The following is a 15,363-nucleotide window of genomic DNA, read 5'->3' on the forward strand; positions in this document are numbered from 1 at the left end:
CTGATAACCGATAAACTCTGACGCCTTCAACAACAGCTGTGAAGCAGAGGTCGTGTCTTGACCTTGTCTCTGTGTGATAACGGGTATTTAAGCTTTTGCTAACTCTTTGGCCACGTACAGACCTTGTGATCAGGGCTTCGTATACCATCTTGTATGCTTGTTTTCAATGCTGTACCTCCTTGCAAGGAGTAAATTGTGTTGAAAAGATATTTTTGCATTCTGTGTGGCTTATTTAACTAACGAGTTGATGATAGTATAATTAAATTATCCAACAACGTTAAATTTTAGTTCAATATCTGTAGATTTCTGAGTTTCATTATTCAGTGGTTCCTGAAACATTTTACTAACTAAACAAACAAATGAACGCATGAACATAAGCAAAACCACCTTTCAGTGGCAGGTAATAATGATGAACTGAAAGTTTAAACAAGTGTTTATTTCTCTTCAAATGTTTTATTATGGCAAAACTTTGATGCCATATTAAATATGTTATACTGATTATTGGTGATGTGTGTTTGTGGTTAAGTTCTACTTTCTTGACTTTGTTGTAAAGAAGATTTTTTGTTCATGTTAACAGCTGTTCTTGCTTTAATACGAGTTAAATAAATGAATGACTTTGTTCTCACTTCACCCATGTTGTCGTCTTGTTTGCCACCTCTGGAGAAATGGTTGGTCAGCTGGTACAGCACAGTGCGTCCATGTTTCCTTGCCTCACTGAAGCGAGAGCGGCTCTTCCTCCTGCATCTCTTGTCCTCTGATACCACATAATTAGAAAAAATAAAATAAAAACACTTTATAAGAACATCTGTTTATTATTAGTAAAATCCAGCTCCACTTTTAAAAATACTGTCTGAGTTCAGTGAATGAATGCCAATGAAAACAAAACTGCTGCAGAGGACGTGACAGTGATTAACAGGACTACACTGTAAAAATTTAATCTGAGTGCATGCTCATAAATCATCTAAACAATCAATTTATTATTACTTTGTACAACCCAAATTCTTAAAAGTTGGGACTTTATGTAAAATGTAAATAAAAACAGAAAGCAGTGATTTGTAAATCTCACAAACCCTTAGTTTATTCAAAATGGTGCACATAAGTTAGTTTAAACTAAGAATTGCAGCGTTTTTAGGGAATATAAGGTAAATATGAAAATGTCTGCATTTATTACAGCAGCATGGCTTTGTAGTAGATAAGTCCAGGTGCTGAACTGATCTGCCTGCAGTCCAGATCTCTCAGTTAAAAATGTGATGCATCATGAGCCATACAGTCCATAACATTGTGAATAAAATATGAGTTTTTTGAGATTCACAAAAACCCAGTTTGTTCAGAATTGGGGCTTTAAATTGGATTTAAAGTTTACCTTCCCTCTTGCTGCTGAGATGACCCCTTCCATAGGTGTCAGTGATGTCCTTGAATGAGAAAAGAAATAGAACCATCTCCCCCTTTTCATTTTTTATGGGCACAATGTCCAAGAAACACCAGAAGGCCACACCTAGAGAACAATCAGAAAATGTCATTTAGTTCAAGTACTTATATCTCTCATTAAATAAAGAAAGCAAATGATCAGTGAACAAATGCACATGTATTTACAGAAATTATCTTTTAGTAAGTGTTTACATTTTTATTTGTCGCATGTAAAATGCTTGTGCAACATGAAGACGGACACTAATAAAAGGGTTTGTTTCCCCAGTGCACAGACCACTAATCATGTTCATCATAATACTGTGTGTGTTTGTTTGTTCTTTTTAGCCATTATGGACATTTTTGTGTTGGTAGTAACTTTTTTTGAGAGAAGTTTCATTGTTTATAAGCAACATATACGGTGTACCTCATGGTTCCATTTTAGGATCACTTGTGTTTTTGCTATGCATTTGCCTTCTAGGACAGATATTATGAGATTGTATCACAAGTTCAATTGAACATCATCTCATTTATGCAGAATATTATGTGTAGGGAAATGTGTAGGAAAATGTATTTTTTTACTGTATGTAAATATCAAAAGATGTGACTGTCAGTTGGACAGTTAATTTATTATTAACTACATTAAATTCAAGAAAATGCAAAATATCTAATCATTGTCACAAATCAGGCAACAATTATAGGCTCAGCTAAGATTTGCTGTTCTTGATCAATCAATGCCTCTTCAAGCTGCTGATCTACAGCTGTATTCAAAATTACAAAAGCTTGTGTCAAAACACAAATTGGAGTTAATTATTCATGCTGTAATTTCCTCTAGTTTAAATTAATGTGATGATTTATATCATGAGAAAGGCGCTATATAAATTAGATTTCACATCAGCTGCCAATTTATATGCCAAATGAAGATTCTGTGCAACATGTTTGTGCTCAAAGTGTGTTGGGGATGACTGTCAGCTACTACCACACCAAATTTTAGCTCAATAGCTGTAAAACTGACTGCATTATAGCAGTCATCAAACTTGGTAGCTATTTCATATGGAGTTTACACCAAAAGTACATCATTTGTACTTTGTAGTTTATACATTCAACAACTGATTTGGGGAATATTATAATCTGTCTATGGTTGGTTCATGAGATATTTCACTAATAATCAGTCAAAAACACATATGGACACAGGCATGTACACATGTGCCCACCTTTGATTCCAGCAGGTGATGACAAACTTTATTTTCTTAGTAGTTTGGATATGCCTGTGATAAATTTGTGAAGCTTTAATTGGTCTCCCAAGGAAAAAAAAAATCTGTAAAATTTGCAAAAGATCTGGAAACGACCTTAAGGAGCCCATTAGGTTCCCATAAGGGCCTGAGGCACCCTACATCACCGCTCTATCCTCACCCCTGTTAGACTCATAATAATTTCACACTTCATGTCAGCTCTCCCCCATGTTTAAACCATGGATTGTTTAAAAGAGCCATTTTTACTTGCTCTAAAAAGGCAACTAATGTTGGAAATGAATCATTTTCCAGAGGATTTTGCACGAAGTGTTGGAGCGAGCCTGGGAGTTGGGTGTAACAAGTCAAAAGGGAAAAGATCACTAAAGATCCAAAGCTGGTTTGCTCGTTAGCGAATCTGCAGATAAATGGCGCTTCGCCACGTAACAGATGTTATACGTCTTCTATGGTGTCCCTGGTGTGTTTGTGTGGGTTGTGCAAAGATTGGGGAAACACAAAATATCATGGTATTTTTGCACAGGAAGCAAGTCTTTTATTTATTTATTTATTTTTTGTGGACAAGTATTTTGTGACACATTATGAACATCTACTACTCAGAACTTTATTTTTAAAATGTTTCTTACCTGTCATGGATTTTCTTATATGGCACTCTATTGCTGGGTTTGAGTCTTTTTACATCCCAATATACTGACATCACCTTTCTGTTATTTAGTGCAATGTCAAAACCACTTTGAAGTGAAAGCATTAGCTACAGCTCTGATTTAGCACAGCATTAATGGTTAGCACATTTCGAGGCCGCAGGTTTGTGTGTCTGTTTGAATGAACTTAATCCCGTGTGTCAGTCATCATGGCTTAAACACTGCTGTGTGCTCTCCTCTCAGGCATGACACATTTCAGCTCAAGACTTCTAGAAGGATTACTAAGACCGTCAGTACGAAGGAGTTAAATTCTAGACAGTACAGGCTTTGTCCTGTACATAAAAATGCTCCATCAGTTGTGGAAATGCGTGTTAGAAAACACTTGTTATTGCCGTCACTTTACCTTTAAGTTCCAGTGTTAATGGCATTATGATACCGATGAATGATTTTCCATTAGGAATTATCTGCTGAGTCTCTCTCTCTCTTTAACTGATTGTTTTATGTTGATAATCATAAATCCTGAGAAGTACTAAAGATCAAAACAATCATAAAATTATTTAGCTGCTTAAAATTCCCGTCATGATTCAGCCGTATTGGTGAGCTTTTCTAAAGAAAAAGAAAAACAATAAAATCAAACACACAAGTAAATAAATAAATGAATAAAACAGAAATGTTCGCAATAGAATTACAAGCTCATTTAAATTTTAGAAATTGTGCCTATTGACTTCTGAAGAAGTTGAGACACTGTGTGAAATGTAAATAAAAGCAGAATGCAATGAAAGAGCAAAGCTCACAAACCCATATTTTATTCACAGTGGAACATAATAAACATATCAAACATTAAGAAATTGCTGAATTTTTAGAAAAAGGGGCAATCTTGAATTTTATGGCTGAAATGCAACAAAAAGCTGTAAATGTAAATGATATAATGAACATATAGAGGAGGATACTGTAACCATCCATCCAGTATCTTTATCTGTGTCTTCCTTTCTGGATTGCAGGGATCACTGGTGCCCATATCCAGCAGTCACTGTGTGAGAGGCAGGGGACACTGGACACGTCTCCAGTCCATCACAGGGACACACAGAGACAAACAACCATTCACTCTCTCACTCACACCTAGGGATAATTTAGAGTTACCAATCAGCCTAACATGCATGCTTTTGGTCTGTGGGAGGAAACTGGAGTAACTGGAGAAAACCCACTCGTACACGGAGAAAACATGCAAACTCCACCCAGTAAGGTCTCCAGCTGGGATTTGATCTGGCGACCTTCTCACTGAGATGCAACAGCTCTACCAATTGTGCCACCGTGCCACCGATATTCTAATTAATTAGGTTAATTGGCAACAGGTCATTTGGAGGACTAGGAGCATTTCAGAGGGACTGAATCTCTCACAAGTAAAGATGGGCATAGGTTCACCAGTCTGCAAAAAGCTGAAGAATTAAAAAATGGCACATTTTCAGGCAAATGTTTCCCAACAATAAATTGTGTGGACTTTTAATTCCTTATAATCTACAGTTCATAATATAAAAAAGTCAAGAAACTGGGAAAGCCTCTGTGTGCAAAGCACAAGGCAAAAGGTCAATGCTGGATAGTCGTGATCTTCAGTCCCTAAGGGGGCGCGGTATTTAAAGCTGATTCTGTTCTGAACATCACTGATGGGCTCAGGAACACTTTTAGAAATGAACACAGTTTACTGTGCCATGCACAAATGCTGGTTAAAGCTCCATTGTGCACAGCGGCAGTCCTGTGTGAACACCATCCAGAAACACCACCATCTTCTCTGGGTCAAAGCTCATTTATAACAGAAGTAAAGAGAAAAACTGTTCTGGGGTCAGAAAAATCCCATTGTTAAACTCTTTAAGGATACCATGACAGCCACGTCCTCCATACTAAAGAGGAGAGGGACCATCCACCCTGATATACTTACGCTGCACAAAAGCTTGCGTCTCTGATGGTATAGGGGTGCATTAGTTGTTATAGCAAGTGCAGCGTATTACACATCTGGAAAGGCAACATAAATGCAGACATATTTTCAGTGTTTACAACAACATATGCTCCCATCCAGACATTTATTCCAGGGATGTTTGGATTTTTCAGTAAGATGATGTAAAATCATCACTGCATCTACAATAACAAGGTAGATTTGTAGTAAAAGAGCCCAGTTGCTCAACTGACCTGACCACAGTCAAGACCTCTCACCAACTGAAAACAAACATCATGACATCCACAAACAAACAAATAATCCAGAACAGCTAGAACCCAACATCAGACGTGAATGGATCAATATTCCCATCAGGAACTGCTCTCCTCAGTAAAAGTTTACAGACTGTTGTTAAAAGAAGATGGGACCTGTCTGATCTTTATTGATAGGTGTTCATCAAATTCAAAATGACCTTTACGTTCATTGAAACTGTACATTTTCCTAGTTTAAACATTTAATATGGTTTTTCATTAGGCTTCATTGTGAATAAAATACAGGCTTATGAGATTTTCAGCTCATTGCTTTCTGCTTTTAATGTACATTTTACATCACAATGTAACTTTTGCGTTTGTTTTAACCATTTGAACTCGTCTTCTCCGTTCCCTTTTCATGCACCCACCGTTCTTTTTGTAAAAATGGACTTCGGCCTGGTACTCCTCTCGGCCCTCCAGAGCCTTCTCTATCTGCTGGGCCACGTGCTCGCTGGTGTCGTCCCCGTACAGGAAGTGGCAGGTGCAGTTCTTTTGCATCACCTCGGTTCGGGTGAAGCCGGTCAGCTCACAGAACCCGTCAGAGCAGTAAACGATGGGGTAGCCGCGGTGCCCCTGGGCATTGCCCAACAGGAAGTTACTGTCTGTGAAGAGGACAGGAGGTGTTAGAAACAAACTTGTTGTGGAACATTATGGGTTGATTTGATCATGCCAAAAGTAAATTTTGCGCAGACTTTTGGAAATAAATAAAGTGCTACATCTCATATTTCCCCACTAAAACGCTGCTCATTTTGCTTCTTTCCTGCTGTTCTGCTTTCAGCACCACGGACAGTTTCATCATTGAGCCGTGTCCGTTGCGCAGCACCAGTTCTTTGTTCTGGGATCTCATCCCAGTCGCTCCAGGCTGCAGCACTCAGGTCTCATGTTTGTTCTGGACACCTTCATATGTTCATCTACTGATCGTTGGAATCTGACGACGCACATTTCCTGGGTTTATTAAAGCAGGACGTTGATAGACCTTATTACTGTTTTTCTTTTACAATTTATGCTTTTGTTGGATGTAACTGGGACCCTGCGTACACAGTTTTGTTCCACCACACGTACCACATGTGATATGAATGACAATAAAGATACCTTGACATTGACCTTGTTGTGAGATAAACATATGGCCATCTGTCTTTCAGAAATATAATTCTAAAAAGTTTAAATCATAAGTATTTTGGGAGCTTTCCAAAGAAAATATGTTTTGATTGACATTGACACAAATTTTAAAAAAAGACTGGTTTTCTACCATTACATTTTTATGATACAAAGATTTACAGAAATAGGATCATTTCACACCCTAAATGTTTTCGTCGGACATTCTGTTTATCAATTCACAAATTACTTAATTAAATATATGTGTGCAAAATAATGTTTACATTTTTACTACAAGCTCGAAGGTTTGGCTGTTTCCTCTATAAGACAAACCCAGTCGACCTGTCTGCTGCTGAGTATTGAAAACGCTGCGGGCATGACGCAGTTTACCTGTGGTGTGTTGGCTGTTAGAAAGCTTTACAAAAACATTGTAGTCCGCATATCCTTTAAATGCACTTGAACTTTAAAAAGGTTTAATGAGTGGCAATCAGGTTGTTGGCATAAACTTAAATATTTGTGGCATGTTTAATAGATTTGATGCTGTGCTCAGCTAATCAACTTTTCTCCCTTTGTTGCCATTAACTATTTGGACTCAACTTTGTCTGTCTGTTAGCAAAATATCCCATGAACCACTAGATGTATTTTAATGACATTCTTAGTAAATAATCATTGGATGTACATCTACAAATGTTTAGCTTTGGGAGTCAAATCAATAAAAGATGAATACCACAACTAATCAACATTAGTCAACACAAAAATGGCTATAACTTAGTGAGTTTTGCAGATATTGAGTCAGAACTTGATGTGGTAGTAGCTGAGAGTCATTAGCAACACATACTTTGACTGTTGCACCAGATTGTGCATGATGTTACTTTTAAGGTTTTACCAAAACATCTTGAACTCATTTCTTAATGTAAGGCGATAAAACTCTAAAACTTTAGCATGAAAGGTGGCGAGTGATATGCATGCATTCAAGGAATGCTACACCTTTATTTGCCTATTTTTTATTTTGTTGTACGTGCACAATTTCCTCAATGTGTGTGATTTTATTGTGCATTTTAAACCTGAACCATTATTATTTTGTTACTTAAAAAGTAAATATTTTGGGGGGAAATGTTCAAGTGTGAATATAGGTGCTAAACTGAAAACACTGGAGTGCAGATTTTCTGAATGCCAAGACAGACTGATCAGTCTGAATGATCCTGACTCCGCTGAGAGCAAGGGAACATATTAAGCAGCTGCTGCTGCGCGACCCAACGTTCACATCTGTAATTGACCGGGCTGAGCAGAAAGCAATCCATGTGTATGCTTTTCATGAGCTGTGACAACCTTTCTTGAATGTGCAGTGAGCGGCAACTAAACTGTCACTGTGGAAATATAGAAAGAGACGGGCATTAGTCGGATCCATCAACGGGCCGGGGAAGGTTTTATGCTTATGCCGCGGCTTGTCAATTCCCCAGACTTCAACAGAAACAGACTGTTCTGTTCTGTAGCTTCCTGCAGATCTTTGAAAATATAAGGCTCAAGAATAGAAGTTTTATAAAGCTTCTTTTGTAAGAAAAGTCATGACCCTGCACATAAAGCGTTTCAGCTTTACCGTCGTACATCTTTAGGGTATAAATCGACGCAGAAACAATGACGGGATGAGATGTAGGCTCATGTTAAAGGATGAAAGAAAAGGGAAAAATGCCCTCTTTTATGTTCTATAAATTCCTGACACCACGACTCGGTGAGCCAACAAGTGCTGAAGAGGAGCTGCATTCATCTCTGGTTTATGTAATATTTACCCAAGAATAGGTACATCTCTACTCAGCAAGTTAAACTGGTCCTTTAAACGGGTCGAGAGCAGATTTGGTCATAAATCACTTTTAGAGCAAAGGAGCCGGGAAAGAGCCAAACTTTTGTGCTGTGTATGGAAATATGCAAAGTTGACAGGTTAGACTAGTTAATAGAATTTTGAGCAATTTTATTTAAGAGTCAAATCACCAACATTAAAAAAAAGGAATGAATGCATTCACCATTTACCCCAAATTTATTAATATAGGCAAACATGGTGATATGAAAACATAACAGATAGCACATTAGTGCTAACCTCATACAAACTGTTAGTTGCATGTTTATAAGACAAGATCAGACAACATTCATGAGTGAAGAACAAGTTCACAAAAAAAACAACTGTTACTGCTGCCTTGAGACAATCCTGGATGGCTGTAAGGTTTATTTTATAGAAAATGCTGTTATAATGAAAAATAAAAAATGCAGATCATCTCTGCTACTGAAGGTGAAATATGATGAAACAATCTTCTAGAATTTGTATTGTCAACTAAAATAAACAAAGTTAAAACTAGAGAAATTGTTTTTCCTGCTAAAATGCAGTGTGAATGCTTATTGCAGAACTCGCTGAAAAACTGCTGAAATAAGCTACAAAAAATGCAGAAATGTAGCTGAAATGGAAGAACATGCCTAAATTAGCATAAGAAAGCAGAAAGAACACATAATTGCTTAGTTAGGCCTAAATAAGCAGAAATTACCACAAAAAATAGTGAATTAGTAAAAAAAAAAGTCTGAAAGTTGGAGAAAAAAAATAGCTGACATGTAGCTGAAAAGGCAGAAGCTTAAAATACCAGAAGGAAGTGGAAAGAGCTGAAGTCATCTAAAAAGAAGTGGAAATAACTGAAAAGCTTAAATAAACCTAAAACAGCTAAATAGTAGCCGGCATAGCAGAAAAAGCTGAAACTAGCAGAAAAACCTTAAAGGAGAATAAAAAATTATATTAAATTAATTCTGCTTAAATTAACAGAAGAAGGCAGAAAGAACACATTTACACAGTTTGGCTAAAAGAAGCAGAAATGAGCACAAAAAAGTGTAAATTCTGTGAAAAAAGCTAAAAGTAAAAAAAAAAACAGCTGAAAAGTAGCTTAAAAAAAGCAGAAGAAAGCATAAATTAACAGAAGAAAGTGGAGAGAGCACCTCTTTTGCTGAAAAAAGTTTAAATGAGTGCAAAAAATGTGGAACAAGCTGAAAAAGCTCAAATAAAATAAACAGTTAAGTAATAGCTGAAATAGCAGAAAATGTTGAAACTTGCAGAAATAAGTTGAAAGGAGCACAACAAGCTGACATTAGCAGAAGGAAGATAGAAGAAGCACAAAAATGTTGTAGTTAACAGAAAGAATCTGAAAGGAGCACTAAATGGCTGAAATTAGCTGAAAATAGCTGAAATGTTTTTCAAATTGAACAAGGAAGCTGAAAGAAGCTGAACCAGAACAACATGTGAAAGGAACAGTAAAAGGTTGTAAACAGATCCAAAGATTTGAAAGATGTAAAATGAGATCAATTCATTTTCTATGAGAAGAAAAAAATGACAGAAAAGGCTAAATATTTCAAAAAGCTAAATTTGCACCAATACCTAAAGTCATATCAGGATTGTCCTTAAAGAGCTGAACATGTTGATCTATGATTTGTAGAAATAACACAAACATAATGAAATGAGAAAGATGCCAAAAAATGTACGGAAGAATTCAGAAGTGGCAAAAGAATCAACAAACCAAAATGCAAATGTTTCATGATTCACAGTTAGATTACAAGTGGTATCATATTTCAGTCAACCTGCTTTTCTCTATTAAAACCATTCACAAGGTGGAGAATCTTAAAGTACTTCTTTCAAATAATCCATTCCTCTGTTGTTATTTATTTATTTATTTTATTTATTTAATTATGTCTGTAGTTTTAAATACCAGAACAGATGTGAATAACCCCAAATCATAAAACATGATTTTACTTTTTATTTACCATGACATAATTGATACATTTACAGAAAAAAATTAAAAGGTAGATGATAACAGACTAGCAGTCCCTGAAAGAATACAAATCCCTCATCATCTTTCATGCCAGAGTTTTAAACCACAATCATATTACGCTTAGAAAGGACCGAATTATAGCTGTTTTAGCCAAATCTCGTAAATGCCATTCTTCACAATCTCATGGAACAATGTGAGCTCATGTGAGATGTGATAACACTCAGAGGATGTGTTTGGGGTGACTCTCAGCTACCACCACACAAGATTTTAGCTCAGTAGCTGCAAAAGCGACTTTATTATTGGAGCCATTTTTGTGATTTTAAGGTCGCCTGGCTGTGGCAGTCCTCTTGAATGTGGCTAACTCTGAGTGTTATCAGTTGTTGATAAATATCCAATTATTATTTGCTGAGTTTTAATTAAATTGATTCTCTTGTTCCTTTTTGTGGAGGACTGCAGTGCATCATCACAGCTCATGGTGTCCAGATGATTTGTTATTGAGTGTTCAGAAATATTTTCCTCTCATTCTACAATATAAAACTAATTTATTTTACCTTCATTTTGCCATACTTTGGAATACATGTATTTCTTAATGCTCCCAGTCTGTTTTAATTGGTCAGCTGATTGATCCAAAGTGTCTAAATGTCAGGATTTGGTGGTCAGGAACGAACCCAGTAGTGCAGACAGGACTCAACTCGGCAGATTACAAAAATAGGTATTTTAATAGAAAATAAAGAACAAAATAATAGCTGACGTGGCAGCAAGACTTACATGAAAAACGGATGGCTCAAAGGGAAACTCAGGGAGGACTCAGGAAACTCAGGGAAGACTCAGAAGACGCAGGAGAACACAGGAGACCCAACGAATACGACCCGACGAGGAACAAGACAGAACAGACAGCTTTTATACAAGGACAAGACAAGACGTGATTACAACAGCTGTGACGAGACAAAGGTGGCACCAATTGAACTGACGAGGAAACACTAGGAAAACACAGACGCAAACAGAAACAGCAAATGGTACCATCCTTACACTAAAGTCAATTAACTAAACAAATGAATGATGTGGTGACATTAATTTTAGTTAAAAGTCAGAAAAGCGTGTGACAAAAAAACTAAAACCACTTTACCAAAGCAACGTTTCCCTTCAAAAGAAAAGCTCCTCTTGTGGTATCTTGGTTCAAACTTTGAATTTTGTACTTTTGCAAATTTGCTGACTTTGTGCACTGACACCAAGTTAAATCCCTCAGCAAAACATGGAAAGCAATAATAAAACCTCTGAGATTTTTTATTGTAGTGAGCAAATGTATTTTTAATACATTTTCTTTAGACTCTGCTGTCACATACTTACGCTCCCTCTTGTATCTTTATACACAACCAGTCGTGTCCCCACACGAACCACTTTGCGAGCAGTGTGTTCATTGTGACAATGCCTCAATCCACAGGCTGTAATCCTCTCAGGGATATTGCTTCGAGTGTCCGCTCAGCTGCTGCAGTTTTCCTTAATTACACATCTGTGCTGACTCACAACTACTGTAATCTGACATGATGGCGCTACGTGCTGCTACTACTGCTAACAACATGCAGCCTGGGTTGGTGTCAATGATACAAGTTCCTCTGTGTCTAACAGAGACGGAGCCTGTGAAGCTTGGCTAGCAGCTAATTACCACCAAGTAGCGTGTAATTACTTATTGGGCCAGATCTGTGAGAGGAAAATGAGGCTGAAAGACTTGCAAGAGAAAGGTCATTGCTTTGGCAAAAAGGTAGCGTACAACGTCGCTTCCAAAAAGTTGAGACTTTATGAAAAATTTTAAATAGAAACAGAAATCAAATGCAAATTAAATGCATTTTAAGTTGAATCAAATGTTTTCAACTGGTGAGTAGTGCTTCCTTGAAAAAATAAAAAAGCATGTTGGGAGTATATTCTGTACTAAAACCTTTTCTGCCTTTCCAGATGTGGAAGCTGCTCATGCCATAATAGAGCTGATAATTTCTAACCCGGGCCAAAATAATGTTCTGGATGGGTGGGCCATTTCGGTCTTGGGCTGTGGTGCGGTTTTACAAATCATACAGCGCAAAGAAAACTAAATAAGAATGCACAATATAAAATTGTGTTTAATCTACTTGTTGAGGAGGAGGCAGGTCCGACCGACTGGTTGAAAGAGGTAAAAAAAAAAAAAAGTCCCGTTAATCTCAGATGGATCAGCTGATCAACGGCCGCGCGCATGTCCGCACCTGCTGTCATCTGCAGTGAAGGAAGTAACAGCATCTACAAAAATCGAAGCGAGCAGCAGGTTCAATTAAAATAGCCTTGTTCTATATTTTTCCAAATAATTTTGCTCTAAAAATATTTTTGTTCATCTGTATATTAGCCTATCTTTAGAGTTGATATTTTTACGCTATTCATTTTGTTAATATCCATTTGGTGAAACAAGAAATCTTATATCTTCATTTCTTTAAAATATGTTTTTAAAATATGTGAAACTGATTTGCTTACAAAAGCAGTAAAAGCTTTAAAAAAGGTTTAGTTTTTTTGTTTGTTTTTTTTTTTTTTGGGGGGGGGGGGGTGGGGTTTGGGCCTGTAATTACAGTTAATCCGTCATGTACGGGTTGTGCTCAGAAAAAAAAAAAAAACTACGAATTTGGGCCTGGACAGATTTTTTTTAGGTCTGAATGCAACTCTATGCCATAGGCACTAATGCACCCCCATATCATCAGAGAGGCAAGCTTTTGAACTGTGCATGGACCTTTCTTCTATAGTATCAAGGTCAAGGTTCTTTATTGTCATTTGCATCGCATGTGGTGCATGTGGTGAAATGAAACTGTGTACACATGGTCCCAGTTACATCCAACAAAAGTATAAAATGTAAAAGGAAAAACAGTAATAAGATCTAAGACATGAACTAAGAAATACTCTAAACTAAGAAAATGCTAAACACTAATAGTGCAAAAATAGTAATACGCCGAACAACAGCAGTACGAACATGAATCTAGTCTAGTTGGGAGGATGAGTTTTTTTTTAAACTTTCAGCTGCTCCCTTCCTCAATGGTCACCACAGTGAACAAACTCGCACGAAGACTTGGCCATTGTTTTGCCCTTCCTGATGCAACCACAGACCACCAAGCTACCACAGCCCTCTGTGTGGAGCAGAGAGCTGCCTTCTAAGGTGCCAGGGGGAGCAGATGGTGGGGGTTAAGGGCCTAGCTCAAGGGCCCAGAGTGAGGCAAATAGCTATGGAGACAGGTATGGGTGCTTCTCCGTCTCCACCCACATTTCTGATGTCGGTCTGGGGAGTTGAACCAGCGATCTTCCAATCACAGGCCTACCTTCTTTAACACTGCTCCACTGTGGTTTCTAAAAATAAATTAAAATTTTTGATTAATCTGACCATAAAACATTATTTTCTAAGTTGCCTCAGAACATTTTTAATCATCTTAGCCCCAGAGAAGATGGCAGCATGTTGAGTGGTGTTTACACCTGGGTTCTTCTCTGCGTGATAAAGTTTTAACCAGCAGGTTTGATGCTACGGTGAACTGTGTGCACATGGGGAAGTGTTCCTGAGTTCATGCTGTGACGTCCAAAACAAAATCAGACCTGGTTTGAATGAAGGACCAGAAGATCACGGGCATCCAGTATTGACTTTTGGCCTCATTCTGCACAATCCTTTGATGATATATGAACTGTAAATGCTTTTGTCTAAAGTTTCTAGAAATTTCGGTTTAAGAATTTTATTCTGAAACTGGTCCAATATTTGTAGACACGATATATTTCAGACTGGGGAACCTCTGTCCATCTTTACTTCTGATCGTTTAAGCTTCTAAAATTTTATTTTTATACCAAGTTCTCTGATTGATCCGTTGCAAAATAACTTAATTAGTTGCAAAATGCTCCTCTAGCCATGACTTTTTTTATATATCATTGCTGTAAAAGCTAGAAAAAAACATTAGCTATGTACCAAGTTTTTACTGGCAACACTGCAAAGGGCTACACGAAACCTCACACCTACTCAAACCTAAATCCACACACCGATGGAGGTGGAGCTGCAATGTAAGGTGGAGACCTGCACATTCAAAGAAACTTTCTTTCAGCATTTTACTCAAAAAAAAAACACCGGCATGCACCTGGGGACTCAACCTTGCGGTTTCTGAAGTACCATCTTAGGAGTTTGGTATGTTTGAAATATTTGAAACAGGCAATCTGTGAAGCTAAACTGGCCTCAGAAAAACATGAAGGACCCGAGTCACAAACTCTTTGACTCTGTCTTTGGTTGCCTCTTAACAGAAGCGTTTAGGAGGAAAATAAACTCGCATCTTATCTTTGCCTGCAGCTGCAATGTGCTCACGCTGCCCCACAGCATGAGAGCTGCTGTCAATATGAAAAAGCTGCCAGGTGGGTCATGTGAAGGAGTTGAGGGGAGGTGGGGATGAGTGGAAAACTGGGAACTTTGGTTTAAGCCTAGAAGACAATTACCATGTGCTGATTAGGGGTTGAACAACTACATATTTTTTAAAGTCGATTTCAACATGATAAAAGTTGAGTCGACGTAGACTAGTCAATGTGACATCAGAGGAACTCAAGACGTGATTTAAAGAAATGTAATTTATTATTTACAGGGAGAATAAAGAACAACAAAACATTTGGAGCGTATATTGATGCTTCTACAATTTATCATACTGCAAATAAGTCACAGGAAAACCAAAACTATTATTAAGCTGCAAAAGTTATTTTTATTTTATTTAATCCACTAAATGAAATAAATCACCTCGGAGGTGGTCCACTGGCGGTGGTGCACAATGGTGAATTCCACCACCAGCGGTGGTGCGCAGTGGGGTACGGTGGTGCACAGTAGGGTATGGTTGTTCATCGTGGTGAATTCCACCACCATCGTTGGTGCGCGGTGGTGGATTCTTCACAGGCGGTGGTGCACTGTGGTGTATTCCACCA

The 15,363-nt window shown here is 37.6% G+C and overlaps 1 protein-coding gene across 1 annotated transcript in view; it reads right to left on the reverse strand.

The window, feature by feature from the left end:
• kcnh4b (potassium voltage-gated channel, subfamily H (eag-related), member 4b) overlaps positions 1-15,363 on the reverse strand; it is a 49,797-nt gene that overhangs the window by 26,519 nt on the left and 7,915 nt on the right. The window contains exons 2-4 of the mRNA XM_037690901.1: positions 5,899-6,132; positions 1,364-1,495; positions 627-754 (exon numbers count right to left, since the gene is read on the reverse strand). Of these exons, the coding sequence (XP_037546829.1) occupies positions 627-754; positions 1,364-1,495; positions 5,899-6,132 (494 nt within the window). The remainder of the gene's footprint in view (positions 1-626; positions 755-1,363; positions 1,496-5,898; positions 6,133-15,363) is intronic.

The sequence above is a fragment of the Nematolebias whitei genome, chromosome 17, assembly GCF_014905685.2.
Source record: "Nematolebias whitei isolate Nwh7 chromosome 17, NemWhi1, whole genome shotgun sequence".
Taxonomy (NCBI): Eukaryota; Metazoa; Chordata; class Actinopteri; order Cyprinodontiformes; family Rivulidae; genus Nematolebias; species Nematolebias whitei.